The sequence below is a fragment of the Hemitrygon akajei genome, chromosome 27, assembly GCF_048418815.1.
Source record: "Hemitrygon akajei chromosome 27, sHemAka1.3, whole genome shotgun sequence".
Lineage (NCBI taxonomy): Eukaryota > Metazoa > Chordata > Chondrichthyes > Myliobatiformes > Dasyatidae > Hemitrygon > Hemitrygon akajei.
The window spans coordinates 1,950,267-1,972,718 of record NC_133150.1 but is presented as its reverse complement, the minus strand read 5'-3'; the positions used below and the strand labels follow the sequence as shown (position 1 = coordinate 1,972,718).

At 43.8% G+C, this 22,452-nt stretch overlaps 1 protein-coding gene across 1 annotated transcript in view; it reads right to left on the bottom strand.

Annotated features, from left to right (window-relative positions):
• The window catches only part of LOC140717083 (synaptonemal complex protein 3-like), a 209,000-nt gene that overhangs the window by 109,548 nt on the left and 77,000 nt on the right, over positions 1–22,452 (bottom strand). Inside the window, exon 4 of the mRNA XM_073030264.1 lies at positions 467–501. Coding sequence (XP_072886365.1) covers positions 467–501 — 35 coding nt within the window. The remainder of the gene's footprint in view (positions 1–466; positions 502–22,452) is intronic.

Below are 22,452 nucleotides of genomic sequence, written 5' to 3'. Positions count from 1 at the left end.
TTTTCCCCCTTCAAGATGCTTTGTAACTACACCAGTCATGCTTGAGGGGCTGGAAAATATGCCCCATTGTTAGGTGAAGGAATCATTACAAAATGTTATGCTCCTAGCACTTGTTTGTGTTAAATCCACACTCTGCTGTAGAACAGCTGCTTTAATAAACAAGTGTTTATACACATTCTGTGAACACTGTGAATTCTTGGTCTGTATAAACTGAAATACAATCCTGCAATACTTGGGCAAATGTGTGGTATCTGCAACTGACTGCAAAAATACTGAAGATATTAAATCAATCATAGTTCTTAATAGTTTTCTTTTTGCAAATATTGGCTTCATTTTAAAGTAATTAACTCAAACAATTCTGAATTAGAGGATCTCAGTTTTACACATGACTAGATGAGTTCTTCCATTTTCTCCATTCCTACAAATAGAAATTCATTTTACAATATTTTAATATAAAAGCACTCACCTCCAAATCGCTCAAGCATGGTGGCCACATCACTGCTATAAAGACAGATAACAAAAATTAATACAAGTCCATTCACCTGCAGTATTAGTTAATATTGGGGAATGATACTTAGATTAAAGCAAAACAAAATGTGATTGTTTTTGGGCTGGGGTGGGGGGAACTGAAGGTACAGCAAATACTGATGTATTTGTTACAATAAAATACAGTATTCTCTCTGGCTGAGGAATCTTGAATAGCATTTGTACTGTTCTTCCTCTTACTTTGCCAGGACTGCACACAACTAAATTCGATATCTGAATGTTCATAGAGAGGAGTATGCTCTTTCTGATCATGGTTCAGTGCATGTTCTAAATACTCAATTATCTAGAAACATGGAGCTTTGAAAATGCAGAAAAAACTCAACACCATCCAGGAATGAGCTGGATTGGCATCGACTCCATTTCAGCCTGAACCTTTCACTTAGAAAGCAACTGTCCATAAAATGCAATGTGGTTTCTAGGCTGGACTAGAACATAGAACAGTACAGCACAGTACAGTACAGGTCCTTCAGCCCATGATGTTGTATCAACCCTTTAACCTACTACAAAATCAATCTGAGGCAACACAAGTGAATCTGCAGATGCTGGAAATAAATAAAAACACAAAATGCTGGCAGAACTCAGCAGGCTAGACAGCATCTATGGGAGGAGGTAGTGATGATGTTTCGGGCTGGAGTGATGAAGGGTTTCGGCCCGAAACGACATCACTACCTCCTCCCATAGATGCTATCTGCTCTGCTGAGTTCTGCCAGCATTTTGTGTTTTTACAAAATCAATTTAACTCATCCCTCCCGCAAAGCCCTCCTAACTAAGGGTCTCTCTTATGTGTTCCTATCTATCTGCCTGTATCACTAACCCTGGTAGCACACTTCATGCACCCACCATTCTCTGTATAATGAAAAAAACCTAGCTCTGACATCCCCCACTATACATTTCTCCAACCACCTTAAAGTTATGCCCCTTTGCATTAGCCAAGTCTATTTCCCAAATTACAAACTCTGCCAGCAATGGCAGCAAGTGTATAGAGGATGATTCCTATGGTGAGGCAGTCTAGGTCTAGAGGGCACAGCCTCAAAATAGACGGTTGTTCCTTTAGAACACAGATTAGAAAGAATTTCTTTAGCTAGAGGATGGCGAATCTATGGAATTCATTGACACTGACAGCTGTGGAGGCCAAGTCATTAGGTATATTTAAAGCAGAGGTTGATAGATTCTTGATTAGTCAGGGCAGCAAAGGCAGGAGAATGTGACTGAGAGAGTTAATAAATCAGACATGATGGAATGATGGAGCAAACTTGGTGGATTGAATGGCCTAAGCAGATGGAAATCATTTTCACCAAGTTCCTTCTTCAATGTTGTGACTAAATCTTATACAGTCCCTATAAAAAGAATTCACACCCCCTTAGAAATTTTCATGTTTTATTGCTTTAAAAAATTGAATCACAGTTTATTTAATTTGGCTTTTTTGAAACTGATCAACAGAAAAAAAAGATTCTTTCATGTCAAAGTGAAAAAAGATCTCTGCAAAGTGATGTAAATTAATGAAAAATATAGAAACATAGAAAACCTACAGCACAATACAGGTCCTTTGGCCCACAAAGTTGTGCCGAACATGTCCCTACCTTAGAAATTACTAGGCTTACCTATAGCTCTCTATTTCACTAAGCTCCATGTACCTATCTAAATGCCTCTATAAAGACGCTATCGTATCCGCCTCCACCACCGTTGCCACTCACCACTCTCTTACCCTTACCCCTAACATTTCCTCTGTACCTACTCCCCAGCACCTTAAACCTGTGTCCTCTTGTGGCAACCACTTCAACCCTGGGAAAAAGCTTCTGACTATCAACATGATCAATGCCTCTCATCATCTTATACCCCTCTATCAGGTCACCTCTCATCCTCCTTTGCTCCAAGAAGAGAAGGCCGAGTTCACTCAACCTATTCTCATAGGCATGCTCCCCAATCCAGGCAACATCCTTGTAAATCTCCTCTGCACCCTTTCCATAGCTTCTGCATCCTTCCTGCAGTGAGGCAACCAGAACTGAGCACAGTACTCCAAGTGGGGTCTGACCAGGGTCCTATATAGCTGTAACATTACCTCTCGACTCCTAAATTCAATTCCATGATTGATGAAGGCCAATACACCATACACTTTCTTAACCACAGAGTCAACTTGTGCAGCTGCTTTGAGCGTCCTATGGACTCAGACCCTAAGGTCCCTCTGATCCTCCACACTGCCAAGAGTCTTACCATTAATACTATATTCTGCCATCATATTTGACCTACCAAAATGAACCCCTTCACACTTATCTGGGTTGAACTCCATCTCCACTTCCCAGCCCAGTTTTGCATCCTATCAATGCCCCGCTGTAACCTCTGATAGCCCTTCACACTATCCACCACACCTTTGTGTTATCAGCAAGCTGATAACAAACTTACTAACCCATCCCTCCACTTCCTCATCCAGGTCATTTATAAAAATCACAAAGATTTTGGGGTCTCAGAACAAATCCCTGAGGCACCCCACTGGTGAACAACCTCCATGCAGAATATGACCTGTTTACAACCACTCTTTGCCTTGTGTGGGCAAGCCAGTTCTGGATCTACAAAGCAATGTGCCCTTGGATCCCATGCCTCCTGACTTTCTCAAGCCTTGCATGGGATAACTTATCAAATGCCTTGCGGAAATCCACATACATTACATCTACTGCTCTTCCTTTATCAATGTGTTTAGTCACATCCTGAAAAAATTCAATCAGGCTCGTAATGTTCATAAATCCTGCCTCTCAGGATCTTCTCCATCAACTTACCAACAATTCAGATTCAGTTTATTGTCATTTAGAAACCACAAATGCAATGCAGTTAAAAAATGAGACAACGTTCCCCCAGAATGATATCACAAAAGCATATTACAAAACAGACTACACCAGAAAATCCACATAACGTTTGGCAATCCCCAATCCAGAATCCGGAGAGGCTGCTGCGTATTAATATCGCACTACCGTCTAGCGCGTTCCCCGGAAAGGAGCTCCAAAGCCACCAGACAAAACAAGACCAAAAACTAAAGCTACAGGACCTGCACAAAACCACATAATTACAACATATAGTTGCAACAGTGCAAACAATAGCATAATTGATAAAAAACAGACTATGGGCACAGTAAAAATAGTCCAAGATGTTAAAGGACTGTAAGTTCAAAAGAAATCACCACAGTTTCCACAAGTCCCCAGGGTCCTGACAGACTCGCCATCCCACGCCGGCGGCAGAAGGGAGTACCCCCGCTATGGACTTCCAAGGAGCCGCCCGACTCAGCCTCGCAGACGCAGCACACAATGGAAGCTCCGTCGAAACCAGCCTCGCAGACGCAGCACACACCGAAAGCGACCTGAGTCCGTCAAACCTCCGAGCCGACGACCATCCCCTCCAGCACAGCTTCTCCGAGCACCATCCTCTGCCGAGCATATAAAGATGCCAACTGCCATCGGCAACACGACCCCGAGGACTGGGGGCCTGTTCTTCCCAGCAGAGTTCCGGACCTCACAGCAGCAGCAACGAAGAAGGTCTTCCTGGAATTTCCTGATGTTTCTCCATGCTTCCATGTCCGTTTTCAATCGATTATGATTGCGCACGGCACCCCACTTCACAAATAACAGATAATCAGTTCCAGAGTGGCCGCTGCAAGCTGTGTCGCGCCGCCATCTTGGATCAATTGAGGTAAGACTCACTGGTCTATAATTTCCTGGGCAATCTCTACTCCCTTTCTTGAAAGGGACATCTGCAATCCTCCAATCCTCTATAACCACTCCCATCCCCACTGATGATGCAAAGATCATCGCCAGAGGCTCATCAATCTTCTCCCTCGCCTCCCACAGTAGCCTGGGGTACATCTCATCCAGTCCCGGCAACTTATCCAACTTGTTGCTTTCCAAAAGCTCCAGCACATCCTCTTTCTTCATATCTACATGCTCAAGCTATTCAGTCTACTGCAAATCATCACTACAATCACCAAGATCATTTTCCATAGTGAATACTGAAGTATTCATTATGTACCTCTGCTATTTCCTCCGGTTCCATACACACTTTCCCACTGTCACACTTGATAGGTCCTATTCTTTTACATCTTATCCTCTTGCTCTTAACATACTTGTAGAATGGCTTGGGGTTTTCCTTAATCCTGCCCGCCAAAGCCTCTTCTGGCTCTCCTAATTTCCTTCTTAAGCTTCTTCCTTATAATCTTCTAGATCTCTAACATTACCTAGCTCTCTGAACCTTTCGTAAGCTTTTCTTTTCTTCTTGACTAGATTTATTACAGCCTTTGTATACAACGGTTCCTGTACCCTAACCATAACTTCCCTGCCTCACTGGAACATACCTAAAAGGAACTCCACACAAATATCCCCTGAATATTTGCCACATTTCTTCCATACTTTTCCCTGAGAACATCTGTTTCCAATTTAAGCCTCCAATTTCCTGCCTGACAGCCTGACAATTCCCCTTACTCCAATTAAACACTTTTCTAACTTGCCTGTTTCTATCTCTCTCCAATCCTTTGTAAAGCAGACAGAATTACGATCACTATCTCCAAATGCTCTCCCACTGAGAGATCTGACACCTGACCAGGTTCATTTCCCAATACCAAGTCAAGTACAGCCTCTCCTCTTGTAGGCTTATCTACATATTGTGTCAAGAAACCTGCCTGAACATAAAAACATAAACACAAAACATTAAAAATTAAATATAAAACACAAAATAATTGATTGCTTAAGTATTCACTCCCTTCAAGTATGTAGTAGATGCACCTTTGGCAGCAAATACAGCCTTCAATTTATGTGGATAGGTGTCTATCATCTTCGCACATCTAGACACTGCATATTTTCCCCATTCTTCTTTACAAAACTACTCAAGATCTGTCAGATTGCACAGGGATTGTGAGTGACCATCCTTTCTCAAGTCCAGTTACAAATCCTCAATTGAATTGAGGTCTGGACTCTGACTTGGGCATTCCAGGACATTAACTTTGTTGTTTTTAAGCCATTCCTGTGTTGCTTTGGCTTTATGCTTGGGCCATTGCCTTGCTGGAAAACAAATCTCCCAAGTTGCAGTTCTCTTGCAGACTTCATCAGGTATTTCTCCAGGATTTCCCTGTATTTTATCCTCTACCTACACAAGCTTGCCAGGGCCTGCTGCAGTGAAGCATCCCCACAGCAAGATGCAGCCACCACCATGCTTCATGGTACGGATGGTGTGTTTTTGATACTATGCTGTGTTGGCTTACACCAAACACAGCATTTAGTCTGATGGCCAAAATTTCACTATGTTTCATTAGACCATATAACCTTCTTCCAGCTGACTTCAGAGTTTCCCACATGCCTTCTGGCAAACTCTGGCCAAGATTTCATTTGAGTTCTTTTTTCAACAGCAGCTTTCTCTTTGCCACTCTCCCATGAATCACCCAGGAAACACTTGTATGCACTGTCTCTCCCATCTCAGACACTGAAGTTTGTAACTCCTCCAGAGTTGTCATAGGTCTCTTGATGGCCTCCCTCACTAGTCCCCTTCTTGCACACTCAGTTTTTGAGGACGGCCTGCTCCAGGCAGATTTACAGCTGTGCCATATTCTTTTCATTTCTTGATGATTGACTTAACTGTACTCCAAGGGATATTCAATGACTTGGAATGTTTCTTCTATCCATCACTTGACTCGTGCTTTTCAATAACCTTTTCACAGAGTTGCTTAGAGTATTCTTTTCTCTTCATGATGTAGTTTTTGCCGGGATACTGACTCACCAGCAGTTTGCATTTCCAGGTACAGGTGTATTTTTACCATAATCAATTGAAACACCTTGACTGCAACACACACAAAATACTGGAGGAACTCAGCACATCAGACAGCATCTATAGAAAAAGGTGGTTAGTGTTTCAAGACATGTTGGTACCAACGACATAGGCAGGAAGAGGGATGAGGTCCTGAAGTGTGAGTTTCAGGAACTAGGCAGAAGGCTGAAGAACAGGACCTCAAGGGTGGCATTCTCAGGATTGCTGCCAGTGCTACGTGATAGTGATGGTAAGTATTGGAGGAGATGGCAGTTGAATGCGTGGCTGAGGAGTTGGAGCAGGGGGAAGGATTTTAGATTTTTGGATCATTGGGATCTCTTCTGGGGAAGGTGGGACCTATACAGATTGGATGGGTTGCACCTGAACTCGAGGGGGAGCAATATCCTTGCAGGTAGGTTTGCTAGCATGGTTCGGGAGGGTTTAAACTAATTTGCAAGGAGGATGGGACCCAGAGCGATAGAGCAGTGAAAGAAGTACATGGAGTAAAGCCAGATCTAACATATAGAGAGGCTTTGAGGAAAGAGAAGCAGAATACAGGGTGTAAAGTTAGAAGGGCTAAAGTGTGGGTACTTCAATGCAAGAAGCATCAGGAACAAAGGTGACGAACTGAGAGCTTGGATACATACATGGAATTATGATGTAGTGGCCATTATGGAGACTTGGCTGGCACCAGGGCAGGAATGGATTCTCAATATTCCTGGATTTCAGTGCTTTAAAAGGGATAGAGAGGGGGGGAAGGGGAAGAGGGGTGGCATTACTGATCAGGGATACTATTACAGCTACTGAAAGGGTGGGTAATGTAGCAGGATCCTCTTTTGAGTCAGTATGGGTGGAAGTCAGGAACAGGATGGGAGCAGTTACTCTACTGGGGGTATTCTATAGATCCCCTGGTAGCAGCAGAGATACCCAGGAGCAGATTGGGAGGCAGACTTTGGAAAGGTGCAAAAATGATAGGGTTGTTCTCAAAGTTCCCTAATATTGATTGGCATTTGATTAGTTCCAAGGGTTTAGATGAGGCAGAGTTTGTTAAATGTGTCCAGTATGGATTCCTGTCACAGTATGTTGACAGACCGACTAGGGGGTATGCCATACTAGATCTAGTATTATGTAACAAACCGGGTCAGGTCACAGATCTGTCAGTGGGTGAGCATCTGGGGGACAGTGATCACTGATCCCTGACCTTTAGCATTATCATGGAGAAGGATAGAATCAGAGAGGACAGGAAAATTTTTAATTGGGGAAGGGCAAATTATGAGGCTATAAGGCTAGAACTTGTGGGGGTGAATTAGGATGATGTTTTTGCAGGGAAATGTACTATGGACATGTGGTTGATGTTTAAGGATCTCTTGCAGGATGTTAGGGGTAAATTTGTCCTGGTGAGGAAGATAAAGAATGGTAGGACGAAGGAACCATGGCTGACAAGTGAAGTGGAAAATCTGGTCAGGTGGAAGAAGGCAGTATACATGAGGTTTAGGAAGCAAGGATCAGATGGGTCTATTGAGGAATATAAGGTAGCAAGAAAGGAGCTTAAGAAGGGGCTGAGAAGAGCAAGGGGGCATGAGAAGGCCTTGGCAAGTAGGGTAAAGGAAAACCTCAAGGCATTCTTCAATTATGTGAAGAACAAAAGGATGACAGGAGTGAAGGTAGGACCGATTAGAGATAAAAGTGGGAAGATGTACCTGGAGGCTGTGGAAGTGAGCGAGGTCCTCAATGAATACTTCTCTTTGGTATTCACCAATGAGAGGGAAATTGATGACGGTGAGGACAGTATGAGTGAGGTTGATGTTCTGGAGCATGTTGATATTAAGGGAGAGGAGGTGTTGGAGTTGTTAAAATACATTAGGACGGATCAGTCCCCGGGGCCTGACGGAATATTCCCCAGGCTGCTCCACGAGGCAGGGAAGAGATTGCTGAACCTCTGGCTAGGATCTTTATGTCCTCGTTGTCCACGGGAATGGTACCGGAGGATTGGAGGGAGGCAAATGTTGTCCCCTTGTTCAAAAAAGGTAGTAAGGATAGTCCAGGTAATTATAGACCAGTGAGCCTTATGTCTGTGGTGGGAAAGCTGTTGGAAAAGATTCTTAGAGATAGGATCTATGGGCATTTAGAGAATCATGGTCTGATCAGGGACAGTCAGCATGGCTTTGTGAAGGGCAGATCGTGCCTAACAAGCCTGATAGAGTTCTTTGAGGAGGTGACGAGGCATATAGATGAGGGTAGCACAGTGGATGTGATCTACATGGATTTTAGTAAGGCATTTGACAAGGTTCCACACAGTAGACTTATTCAGAAAGTCAGAAGGCATGGGATCCAGGGAAGTTTGGCCAGATGGATTCAGAATTGGCTTCTCTGCAGAAGGCAGAGGGTAGTGGTGGAGGGAGTACATTCAGATTGGAGGGTTGTGACTAGTGGTGTCCCACAAGGATCTGTTCTGGGACCTCTACTTTTTGTGATTTTTATTAATGACCTGGATGTGGGGGTAGAAGGGTGGGTTGGCAAGTTTGCAGATGACACAAAGGTTGGTGGTGTTGTAGATAGTGTAGAGGATTGTCGAAGATTGCAGAGAGACATTGATAGGATGCAGAAGTGGGCTGAGAAGTGGCAGATGGAGTTCAACACGGAGAAGTGTGAGGTGGTACACTTTGGAAGGACAAACTCCAAGGCAGAGTACAAAGTAAATGGCAGGATACTTGGTAGTGTGGAGGAGCAGAGGGATCCGGGGGTACATGTCTACAGATCCCTGAAAGTTGCCTCACAGGTAGATAGGGTAGTTAAGAAAGCTTATGGAGTGTTAGCTTTCCTAAGTCGAGGGATAGAGTTTAAGAGACGCGATGTAATGATGCAGCTCTATAAAACTCTGGTTAGGCCACACTTGGAGTACTGTGTCCAGTTCTGGTCACCTCACTATAGGAAGGATGTGGAAGCATTGGAAATGGTACAGAGGAGATTTACCAGGATGCTGCCTGGTTAGAGAGTATGGATTATGATCAGAGATTAAGGGAGCTAGGGCTTTACTCTTTGGAGAGGAGGAGGATGAGAGAAGACATAATAGAGGTGTACAAGATATTAAGAGGAATAGACAGAGTGGATAGCCAGTGCCTCTTCCCCAGGGCACCAATGCTCAGTACAAGAGGACATGGCTTTAAGGTAAGGGGAGGGAAGTTCAAGGGGGATATTAGAGGAAGGTTTTTCACTCAGAGAGTGGTTGGTGCATGGAATGCACTGCCTGAGTCAGTGGTGGAGGCAGATACACTAGTGAAGTTTAAGAGACTACTAGACAGGTATATGGAGGAATTTAAGGTGTGAGGTTATATGGGAGGCAGGGATTGAAGGTCAGCACAACATTGTAGGCTGAATGGCCTGTAATGTGCTGTACTATTCTATGTTCTTTCAGCAGGACTAGAGAAAAAGAGCTGAGGAGTAGATTTAAAAGGTGGGAGGAGGGGAGAGAGAACCACCATATGATAGGTGAAACCTGGAGGGGTAGGGATGAAGTAAAGAGCTGGGAAGTTGATTGGAGACAGAAGGAAGAAAGAAAAAGGAGAAAAGGATCACCAGAGGTAGGCAATGAGTGGGCAAGGAGATGAGGTGAGAGAGGGAAAAGGGGATGAGAAATGGAGGGGAGGGAGTGTTGGGCTGCATAACCGGAAGTTTGTGAAATCGATGTTCATGCCATTAAGTTGGAGGCTTCCCAAATGGAATACAAGGTGTTGTTCCTCCAACCTAAGAGTGGACATCATGACAATGGAGGAGGCCATAGATGGACATATCGGAATTGGATGGGAAGTATAATTAAAATGAGCGGCTACTGGGAAATCCTGCTTGTTCTGACAGATGGAGTGTGGATGATCGGCAAGATGGTCTCTCAATCTATGTTGGGTCTCATCAATGTACAGTCCTTTACGACACACAGGTCTTCAAAATTATGTGACTTCTAAAACCAATTGGATACACCAGTGTAATATTAAAAGGAGGGGGTGAATACTTATGCAATGGATTATTTTGGGTTTTATATTTGTAATTAACTAAAATCACTTTATAGAGGTCTGATTTCACTTTGACACAAGAGTCTTTTTCTGTTGATTAGTGTCAAAAAAGACAAACTAAATCCACTGTGATTCAATGTTGTAAAACAATAAAACACGAAAACTTCCGGGGAGGGAATACTTTTTATAGGCACTGTAAATTATATCAGCACCATGCTGCCACTATTACCTGCATAACTGCAGTTCAGTAAGATTTTTCAACACTATCTTTTTAAAAGGCTAATATGGAGAGGCACCAACCTGCTTGTGATACCCACATCCCAGGTGTAGTAGGCCCTCCTTTGATCAGGGTTGACCATGGAAGAGATTGCTGAAGTGATTACGGATGCACTGGTCATAATCTGGCGATGATCTTTGTATCATCAATAGAGATGGGAGAGGTTCCGGAGGATTGGAGGATTGCGGATGTTTATTATTAATGTTTTATTATTATTATTTATTAATGTTTATTTATTCAAGAAAGGGAGTAGAGATAGCCCAGGAAATTATAGACCAGTGAGTCTTCCTTCAGTGGTTGGTAAGTTGATAGAGAAGATCCTGAGAGGCAGGATTTATGAACATTTGGAGAGGTATAATATAATTAGGAATAGTTAACATGGCTTTGTCAAGGGCAGGTCGTGCCTTATGAGCCTGACTGAATATTTTGAGGATGTGACTAAACACATTGATGAAGTAAGAACAGTATATGTAGTGTATTTGGAATTCAGCAATGCATTTGATAAGGTACCCCATGCAAAGCTTATTGAGAAAGTAAGGAGGCATGAGATCCAAGAGGACATTGCTTTGTGGATAAAGAACTGGCTTGCCCACAATAGGCAAAGAGTGGTTGTAGATGGTTCATATTCTGCATGGAGGTTGCTCACCAGTGGGGTGCCTCAGGGATCTGTTCTGGGACCCTCACTCTTTGTGATTTTTATAAATGACCTGAATAAGGAAGTGGAGGGATGGGTTAGTAAGTTTGTTGATGACACAAAGGTTGGAGGTGTCGTGGATAGTGTGGAGGGCTGTCAGAGGTTGCAGCGGGACATTGATAGGATGCAAAACTGGGCTGAGAAGTGGCAGATGGAGTTCAACCCAGATAAGTGTGAAGTGGTTAATTTTGGTAGGTCATCATATTTTGATGGCAGAATATAGTATTAATGTTAAGACTCTTGGCAGTGTGGAGGATTAGAGGGATCTTGGGGTCTGAGTCCATAGGACGCTCAAAGCAGCTGCGCAGGTTGACTCTGTGGTTAAGAAGGCGTACGGTGTATTGGCCTTCATCAATCATGGAATTGAATTTAGGAGTCGAGAGGTAATGTTGCAGCTATATAGGACCCTGGTCAGACCCCACTTGGAGTACTGTGCTCAGTTCTGGTTGCCTCACTGCTGAAAGGATGCAGAAGCTATGGAAATGGTGCAGAGGAGATTTACAAGGATGTTGCCTGGATTGGGGAGCATGCCTTATGAAAACAGGTTAGGTGAACTCGGCCTTTTCTCCTTGGAGTGACTGAGGATGAGAGGTGACCTGCAGAGGCTTTTTCCCCAGGGCTGAAATGGCTGCCTCAAGAGGACACAGGTTTAAGGTGCTTGTGAGTAGGTACAGAGGAGATGTCAGGGGTAAAAGTTTTTTTTACACAGAGAGTGGTGAGTGCATGTAATGGGCTGCCAGCAACGGTGGTTGAGGCATTTACGATAGGGTCTTTAAGAGACTTTTGGATAGGTACATGGAACTTAGAAAAATAGAGGGCTATGGGTAACCCTAGTAACATCTAAGGTAGGGACATGTTCGGCACAACTTTGTGGGCCTAAGGGCCTGTATTGTACTGTAGGTTTTCTATGTTTCTATCTTTCAAGAATCACTTGATTCTGGTATGGTACTGGAGGATTGTAAATGACACTCTACTCTTTAAGAAGGGAGCAAGGCAAAAGAAAGGGAATTATAGGCCACTTAGCTTAACCTTAGTGGTTGAGAAAGTGTTGGGAGTCTATTATTAAGGATAAGGTTTCAAGGCACTTGGAGATGAATGATAAAATAAGTCAAAGTCAGCATGGTTTCTGTGAAGGGGAATCTTGCCTGACAAGCCTGTTAGAGTTCTTCAAGGCAGTAACAAGCAGGGTGGACAAAAGAAAGACAGTGGATGTCATTTACTTGGATCTCTAGAAGACACTTGTTAAGGTGACACACATGAGGCTGCTTAACAAGATAAAATCCTAATGGCGTTACAGGAAAGAAAGATACTGGCATGGATAGTGGAATGGCTGACAAGCAGGAGGCAGCAAGTGAGAATAAAAGGGGTCTTTGCTGGTTGGCTGCCAGTGACTAGTGGTGTTCCTCAAGGGTCAGTATTGGGATCGTTGCTTTTCACATTGTTTGTCAATGATTTAGATAATGGAATTGATCGCTTTGTGGCAAAGTTTGCAGATGATACCAAGACAGGTGGAAGATAGGAGTAGGTAGTACTGAGGAGGCAATGAGATTGCAGCAGGACTTGGACAAAATGGAAGAATGGGCAAAAAAGTGGCAGATGAAAGACAGTGTTGGGAAATGTATGATAATGCATTTTGGTAAAAGGAACAATAGTGCAGAATATCATCTAAATGGGAAGGATGTTCAAACATCAGAGGTGCAGAGGGACTTAGGAGTGCAAGGCTCCTTGAAGGTTAACTTACAGGTTGAGTCTATGGTAAAGAATGCAAATGCTATATTGGCACTTATTTCAAGGGGAATAGAATATAATAGCAAGAAGATAATGCTGAGACTTTATAAGACACTAGTCAGGCCGCACTTAGAGCATCAAGAACAGTTTTGGGCACCATATCTCAGAAAGGATGTGTTGTCATTAGAGATAGTCCAGAGGAAGATCACAAGGATAATTCTGGGAATAAAGGGGTTTCATATGAGGAGCGCTTGGCAGCTTTGGGCATGTACTCACTGGAATTGAGCAGAATGTGGGGGGATATCATTGAAACCTACCAAATGCTGAAAGGACAAAATCCGGTGCATGTGAAGAGGATGTTTCCTATAGTGCGGGTATCTAGAACTAGAGGGCACAGCCTCAAAATTGAGGAGTGAACCTTTAAAACAGAGGTAAGGAGGAAAGCCTCAGCATCACATCCCTACTCTTGTATTCTAGACGACTTGAAACGAATGCTAACATTGCATTTGCCTTCCTCACCACTGACTCTACCTGCAAGTTAACCTTTAGGGTGTCCTGCACAAGGACTCCCAAGTCCCTTTGCATTTCAGATTTTTGGATTTTCTTCTCAGAAAATAGTTTATACATTTATTTCTACTATCAAAGTTCATGAGCATGCATTTTCCAACTTGTATTTCATTTGCCACGCTTCCCCATTCTCTTAATCGAAGTGCTTCTGCAGCCTACCTGTTTCCTCACCTGCCTCTCCACCTATCGTTTCAACTGCAAACTTGGCTACAAAATCATCTATTCCATCATCTAAATCATTGCTTAAAAGAAGTGGTCCCAACACCGACCCCTGTGGAACACCATTATTCACTGGTAGCCAACTTGTTGCATTCTACAAACCAACCAATGTTCTAACCATGCCAGTAACTTTCCTGTAATACCATGGGCTACCTTGTCAAAGGCCTTATGAAAGTCCAAATATACAATATCCACTGCATCCCATTTATCTATCTTACATGCAGTCACTGCAAAGGATTCCAACAGGTTCATCAGGCCAGATTTTGCCTGAAGGAAACCATGCTGACTTCATCCTATCTTCTCCTGTGTCACCAATTACTCCATAACCTCATCCTCAACAACGGACTCCATCTTCCCAAACACTGAGGTCAAACTAACCGGTCTATAATTTCCTTTCTGCTGCCTTTCTCGTTTCTTAAAGAATGGAGTGACATTTGCAATTTTCCAGTCCTCTGACACCATGCCAGAGTCCAATGATTTTTGAAAGATCATTATTAATGCCCCCACATTCTCTACAGAACTTTCAGAACTCTAGGGTGCAGTTCATCTGGTCTGGGTGACTTAAGTGCCCTTATGTCATTCTGCTTTTTGCGCACTTTTCCCATAGAGCCATAGAACACTACAGCACAGTACAGGCCCTTCAGCCCTCCATGTTGTGCCGACCCATATAATCCTTAAAAAAAAAGTACTAAACCCACACTACCCCATAACCCTCCATTTTTCTTTCATCCATGTGCCTGTCCAAGAGGCTCTTAAATACCCCTAATGTTTTAGCCTCCACCACCATCGCTGGCAAGTTATTCCAGGCACTCACAACTCTGTGTGTAAAAAACTTACCCTATGTCTCCCCTAAACTTCCCTCGCTTAATTTTGTACATATACCCTCTAGTGTTTGCTACTGGTGCCCTGGGAAACAGGTACTGACTATCCACCCCATCTATGCCCCTCATAATCTTGTAGACCTCTATCAAGTCCCCTCTCATTCTTCTACACTCTAAAGAGAAAAGTCCTAGCTCTGCTAACCTTGCTTCATATGACTTGTTCTCCAAACCAGGCAACATCCTGGTAAATCTCCTCTGCACCCTCTCCATAGCTTCCACATCCTTCCTATAATGAGGTGACCAGAATTGAACACAATACTCTAGGTGTCGTCTCACCAGAGATTTGTAGAGTTGCAACATGACCTCTCTACTCTTGAACTCAATTTCCCTGTTAATGAAACCTAGCATCCCATAGGCCTTCTTAACCACCCTATCAACCTGTGCAGCGACCTTGAGGGATGTATGGATTTGAACCCCAAGGTCCCTTTGTTCATCCACACTCTTAAGTAACTGACCATTAATCCTGTACTCAGGCTTCTGGTTTGTCCTTCCAAAATGCATCACCTCACACTTGTCCAGATTGAACTCCATCTGCCAGCTTTCTGCCCAACTCTGCAGCCTGTCTATATCCTCTTGTAACCTTCGACAACTTACAGCTCCATCCACAACTCCTCCAATCTTCGTGTCATCCGCAAATTTACTCACCCATTCTTCCACCTCTACATCCAAGTCATTTATAAAAATCACAAACAGCAGGGGTCTCAGGACAGATCCCTGCAGCACTCCACTGGTCACTGACCTCCAGGCAGAATACTTTCCTTCCACAACTACCCTCTGCTTTCTTCCTCTAAGCCAATTTTTTTATCCAAACAGCCAAGGTTCCACTGATCCCATGCCTCATGACTTTCCCGATGAGTCTCTCATGAGGGACCTTGTCAAATGTCCATGTAGACCACATCCACTGCCCTACCCCCATCAATTTCTTTTGTTACCTCTTCAAAAAACTCAATCAGGCTCGTGAGGCATGATCTTACCTTCACAAAGCCATGTTGACTATCCATGAGTAGACTGTACTTCTCCAAATGCTCATAGATCCTATCCTTAAGAATCCTTTCCAGTAGTTTCCATACCACCGACGTAAGATCCACCAGTCTATAGTTCCCAGGTTTCTCCCTATTACCTTTTTTAAACAAGGGAACTAGTGTCTTCCACAGTGGAGACTGATGCAAAGTACTCATTTAGTTCATCTGTTATCTTCTTGGCCCCCATTATAATTTTTCTGGCCTCTTTCTAATAGTCCTACATCCACTCTCATATCTTATTTTTTACATACTTGAAAAAGCTTTTACTTTTACTATCCATTTTGATAGTAGATCCATTTTGTGAGTTGGATATTCATGCCGGCAGGTAAGAGGCTGGAGAACTGAGCGTCGGTGTTTGGCGAAACGATCTCCCAGTCTGCGGTGGGTCTCCCCAATGTATAAATGGCCACATCGGGAGCACCGGATACAGTATATCACCCCAGTTGACTCGCAGGTGAAGTGATCCAGCAGTGGCGGGATCTCCCCGTGGCCACACACTTCAATTCCACAGACCACTCCCACTCCGACATGTCTGTCCATGGCCTCCTCTACCGTCAAGATGAGGCCACACGCAGGTCGATGGAGCAATACCTTATCTCCTGCCTAGGTAGCCTCCTACCTGCTGGCATGAACATCCAACTCACAGACCTTCGTTGATACCCCTGACCCCCCTTACCCCCATCCCTATCTATTATTTTAGTCTGGTTCTCTTTCTCTCTCTTTTTCCCCCCTCACTATAATCTCCCCCCAGCCCTACCTTTCTTTCTCGTTTATTTCCCATAATTCTTCACCTTCCCCCTAGCCCATTTCCCTCCAGCCTATCACTTCCCAGCTCTCTACTTCATCCCTCCCCCCACTTCTTATCCCCTCTCCACCATCCCATGTTACTTCACTCCTGATGAAGGGTTTTGGCCCGAAACATCGTCACCACCTCCTCCCATAGATGCTGTCTGGCCTGCTGAGTTCTGCCAGCATTCTGTGTTTTTATTTATTTCCAGCATCTGCAGATTCAATCAAGTAACCCATCTTTGCCTCTTTTCCTGTCCGTAGAAACTGTTCCACCAGGCTTAGTAGCTGAACTACATATAGAAAACATAGAAACATAGAGAAACTACAGCACAATACAGGCCCTTCGGCACACAGAGTTGTGCCGAACATGTCCCTATCTTAGAAGTTACTAGGCTTACCTATAGCCCTCTATTTTTCTAAGCTCCATGTACCTACCCAAAAGGCTCTTAAAAGACCTGATCATATCCACTTCTACCACCATTGCCGGACCACTCTCTGAGTATAAAACTTACCCCCGACATTTTCTCTGTACCTACTCCCCAGCACCTTAAACGTGTGTCCTCTTGTGACAACCATTTCAGCCCTAGGGAAAAGCCTGACTATCCACACGATCAATGCCTCCCACCATCTTGCACACCTCTATCAGGTCACCTCTCATACTCCGTCGCTCCAAGGAGAAAAGGCCAAGTTCACTCAACCTATTCTCATAAGGCATGCTCCCCAATCCAGGTAACACCCTTGTAAATCTCCTCTGCACCCTTTCTATAGCTTCCACATCCTTCCTGTAGTGAGGCGACCAGAACTGAGCACAGTACTCCAAGTGGGGTCTGACCAGGGTCTGATATAGCTGCAACATTACCTCTCGACTCCTAAATTCAATTCCATGATTGATGAAGGCCAATGGCCAATACACCATATGCCTTCTTAACCACAGAGTCAACTTGCGCAGCTGCTTTGAGCGTCCTATGGACTCAGACCCCAAGATCCCTCTGATCTTCCACACTGCCAACTGTCTTACCGTTAATACTATATTCTGCCATCATCTTTGACCTACCAAAATGAACCACTTCACACTTATCTGGGTTGAACTCCAACTGCCACTTCTCAGCCCAGTTTTGCATCCTATCAATGTCCTGCTGTAACCTCTGACAACCCTCCACACTATCCACAACACCTCCAACCTTTGTGTCATCAGCAAACTTACTAACCCATCCCTCCACTTCCTCATCTAGGTCATTTATAAAAATCACAAAGAGTAAGGGTCCCAGAACAGATCCCTGAGGCACTCCACTGGTGACCGACCTCCATACAGAATATGACCCATCTACAACCACTCTTTGCCTTCTGTGGGCAAGCCAGTTTTGGATCCACAAACCAATGTCCACTTGGATCCCATGCCTCCTTACTTTCTCAATAAGCCTTGCATGGGGTACCTTTTCAAATGCCTTGCTGAAATCCATATACACTACATCTACTGCTCTTCCTTCATCAATGTGTTTAGTCACATCCTCAAAAAATTCAATCAGGCTCATAAGGCACAACCTGCCCTTGACAAAACCATGCTGACTATTCCTAATCATATTATACCTCTCCAAATGTTCATAAATCCTACTTCTCAGTATCTTCTCTATCAACTTACCAACCACTGAGGTAAGACTCACTTGTCTATAATTTCCTGGGCTATCTCTACTCCCTTTCTTTTTTTTAATGAGTTTTTTCATGCATTTTCTACATTGCTACAGATTTTAAAAAACCCAAATCAAAATGAAGAACCTTAATACAGTGCAAAAACATACAATAATATAATACAAAAAAAGATAGTTGAGAAATCACCCAAATTGAAGACATGTAAAATTAGTATCCTCCCCAAGCCCCGCAACAATAAAGAGCTCCAGACCAACCACAACACAATATAGAGAATATAAATCAGGACATTCAAACCCCCAAAGCTGTAAGTACACTTAAAAACAGAAGGTATTAATGCCTACTACCAAAAAAAAAGGAGCTGAAAGCAAGGGACCGAAAAAAAACCCCTTAGTTAAGAGGAAGGTTATGAAAGTACTCAATAAAAGGTCCCCAGACCTTATGGAACTTTATATCCGAATTAAGAACTGAATAATAAATTTTTTCAATGTCTAAGCAGGACATAATATCATTAAGCCATTGAGCATGCATGGGCGGGGCAACATCTCTCCATCTAAGGAGGACTACTCCCTTTCTTGAATAAAGGAACAACATTCACAATCCTCCAATCCTCTGGAACCTCTTCCGTCCCCATTGATGATACAAAGATCATCGCCAAAGGCTCAGCAATCTCCGCCCTCGCCTCCCACAGTAGCCTGGGGTACATCTCATCTGGTCCCGGTGACTTATCCAACTTGATGCTTCCCAAAAGCTCCAGCACATCCTCTTTCTTAATATCTACATGCTCAAGCTTTTCATTCTGAAGATCAGGAGCTGGACTTGGTTGTCAGAGTCTATTTATGACGCATGCCACCGGGAGCATTTAAAAGGTAGTGGGAGCTTATCCCCACTACTTCCTCCAGCTATAACCTTGGGGAACCATATTCACATATGAACAAATAAAAAGGCAGTTGATAGAAACAAGATACAGTGTTTATTATGTGCATGAGCTTGCACCATAGCTCAGAAATTTACAGGACTAACTCATGATTTTATTTAGGGATACAGTGTAAAACAGGACCTTCAGGCCCAATGAGCCATACCACCCAGCAACCCACCTACTGAGTACTAGTCTAATCACAGGACAGTTTACAATCACCAATTAACCTACTAACCAGTATGTCTTTGGACTGTGGGAAGAAACCGGAGCACCCAGAGGAAACCAATACACTCATGGGAAGTAAGTACAATTTTTCTTTTACAGATGGTGCCGGAATTGTGCTTACAAAGCTCTCCTTCACCCAACTTTTGGAAAATCAGATCACGCTTTGATCTTTTGCCAACATACAGGCAGAAGCTGAAACAAGAGATGGCCACAGTTAAAACCGTCCACTGTTGGTCCAAACCAACTCCATACTGCAGGACTGCTTCAATGACGTCAACTGGAATGTCTTCCATGATGAGAATGTCTCCGAGTTCACGGATGGAGACACGTGCTTCATCAGAAGTTGGTCAGGGTCGGTCAGAAACTCTGGATCAATAGTTCCGTGTCAGCAGCACTTATGCTGTCAGCAGTCAGCAGGAGCTCAAGAAAAACAGCTACGATCTGCAGTAAGCTATCAAGGCTGCAAAACAACAATACAGTGACAAGATAGAGTCAAGATTCACTACGAATAGCACGTGACTCTTGGCGAGGGTTGCATACCATCGTAGACTTCAAAGCCAAACGTTAGTGGTGCTGCCAACATCATGGCCTCTCTCCCAGATGAGCTCAATTGCTTTTACACTCGGCTCAATATCGCTAACTCTGAGCCTCCGAGGAAAGTCACCGCTACAACCTGGTCATCTCAGAGGCTGAGGTACGCAGATGTTTCCAACGAGTGGACAGTCGCAAGGCTGCGGGACTGGATGGCATCCAGTGGTGAGTACTCAGGATGTGTGCAGCACAACTGGCAGGTGCGTTTACATACATTTTTAATCTGTCCCTCTCCTAGCGTAGAGTGCCCTCCTGTTTCAAATTATCCATCATTGTCCCTGTATCAAAAAAGACCAAGGTAATATGCCTGAACATCTGGCGTCCTGTCGCACTCACCTCAATAATAAGCAAATGCTTTGAGAGGCTGGTAAACGACTACATCTGCAGGATGCTACCACCAAAACTGGATCCCCTACAATTCGCCTACTGACACAACTGATCGACAGATGATGCAATAGCCACTGCACTACATACAGTCCTTACACATCTGGAGAAGAAGGATGCTTATGTGAGAATGGACTACAGTTCAGCATTCAACACCGTAATTCCCTCCAGGCTCGACAGATAGCTCGGCCTTGACCCTGCCTTGTACAGCTGGATCCTAGTCTTTCTGTCAGATCACCAGCAGGTGGTAAGAGTGGGCTCCCTCATCTTCACCCCTCTGACTCTCAACTCAGGAACCCCTCAGGACTGTGTACTGTCCCCTCCTTTACTCCCTGTATGCCCATGAGTGCATCACCACCCACAACTCCAATCTGCTAAGTAAATTTGCCGACGACGCTACATTGATTGGCCTAATCTCAAACAATAATGAGGTGGCCTACAGGGAAGAAGTCATCTCTCTGACACAGTGGTGTCAAGAAAACAACCTCTCCCTCAATGTCGCAAAAACAAAGCAGCTGGTTGTGGATTACAGGAGGAAAGGAGACAGGCTAACCCCTATTGACATCAATGGATCTGGGGTTGAGAGGGTAAACAGCTTGAAGTTCCTTGGCATCCACATCACCAAGGACCTCACATGGTCTGTACACACCAGTTCTGTGCTGAAAAAGGCACAGCAGTGCCTCTTTCACCTCAGACAGTTGAGAAAGTTTGGTATGGGCCCCCAAATCCAAAGAACTTTCTACAGGGGCCCAATTGAGAGCATCCTGACTGGCTGCATCACTGCCCGATATGGGAACTGTACCTCCATTAATCGCAGGATTCTGCAGAGAGTGGTGCAGACAGCCCAGCGCATCTGTAGTTGTGAACTTTCCATGATTCAGGACATTCACAAAGACAGATGTGAGAAAAGGTCCCGACGGATCATTGGGGACCTGAGTCACTCCAACCACAAACTGTTCCAGCGGCTACCATCTAGGAAACGGTATTGCAGCATAAAAACCAGGACTATCAGGCTCCAGGACAGCTTCTTCCACCACGCCATCAGACTGATGAACTCACGCTGATTTGATTGTATTTCTATGTTACATTGACTGTTCTATTTATTATAAATTACTATGATTGCACGTTGCACATTTAAACAGAGACACAACGTAAAGATTTTTGTTCTTCATGTACTTAAAGGATTAGAAAGTCAATTCAAATCGAACTCCAAACTTCAATGCTCAGAGCTGTAGTAGTTTTGCACCAACTGCTACACTACTGTGGCATCCTATATATTTTCTCTCAGATCTGTTTTGCCAGTCAGTGCAAACTTGAGAGTAGATTAGATTTGAATTCTAATGGGAAATGGAGTGCAAGACGTTTTGGGTAGAAGCATCCAATTGGCTTTGCATTTCTTATGGTAAACAGTACAAGGTAGTGCTCTCAAGAAGCAAGCTCCTTTCTTGCTCGCGAAGAACCCCTTCAGCAACATCCTCTGATGAGCTTCTAAAAGGAAAGTGGTAGGGGTTTGATATATCTAACTGTACAAAATACAAGATTGGGAGTAGAAAATTACTGAATTTGATGAAATCATTTAAACATTTAAAGTAAATATTGGATACAGTAACTGAAAAGGAAATAAAAATAACTTACTTAGGAATATGACAGTTAGTTAAAACTGCCCAAAGCATCACCAGCACCAGCCTACCCACCATCAAGGACATATATACAAAAAGATGCTGTAAAAAGACTAGGAACCCACCCACCCTGCTCATGGACTGTTTGTCCCACTCCCTTCAGGGAGAAGGCTACACAGCATCCATGCCAGGACCACGAGACTCAAAATCAGTTACTTTCCCTCAGCAGTAAAGCTGATCAACACCTCCACCCACTAACTCAGCCCTACCCAAGCACTACCATTTTATCATTTCATGTCTGTCATCATATGTGCATAGTGTCACTTTATGGACAATCAATCTATACATATAAACTCTTCCAGCCCAACGAGCCTATAATGACCAACGACACTCATACGACCAATTATCCTGCTAACCCATATATCTTTAGGATATGCAAGGAAACCGGCATAACCAGAAGAAACCCACCCACACAGTCAGAAGGAGAATGTACAAATTCCTAACAGTTGTGTAAGTTAACATGGATCGCTGGTGCTATAACAGTGTTACATTAACCACTGTGCTA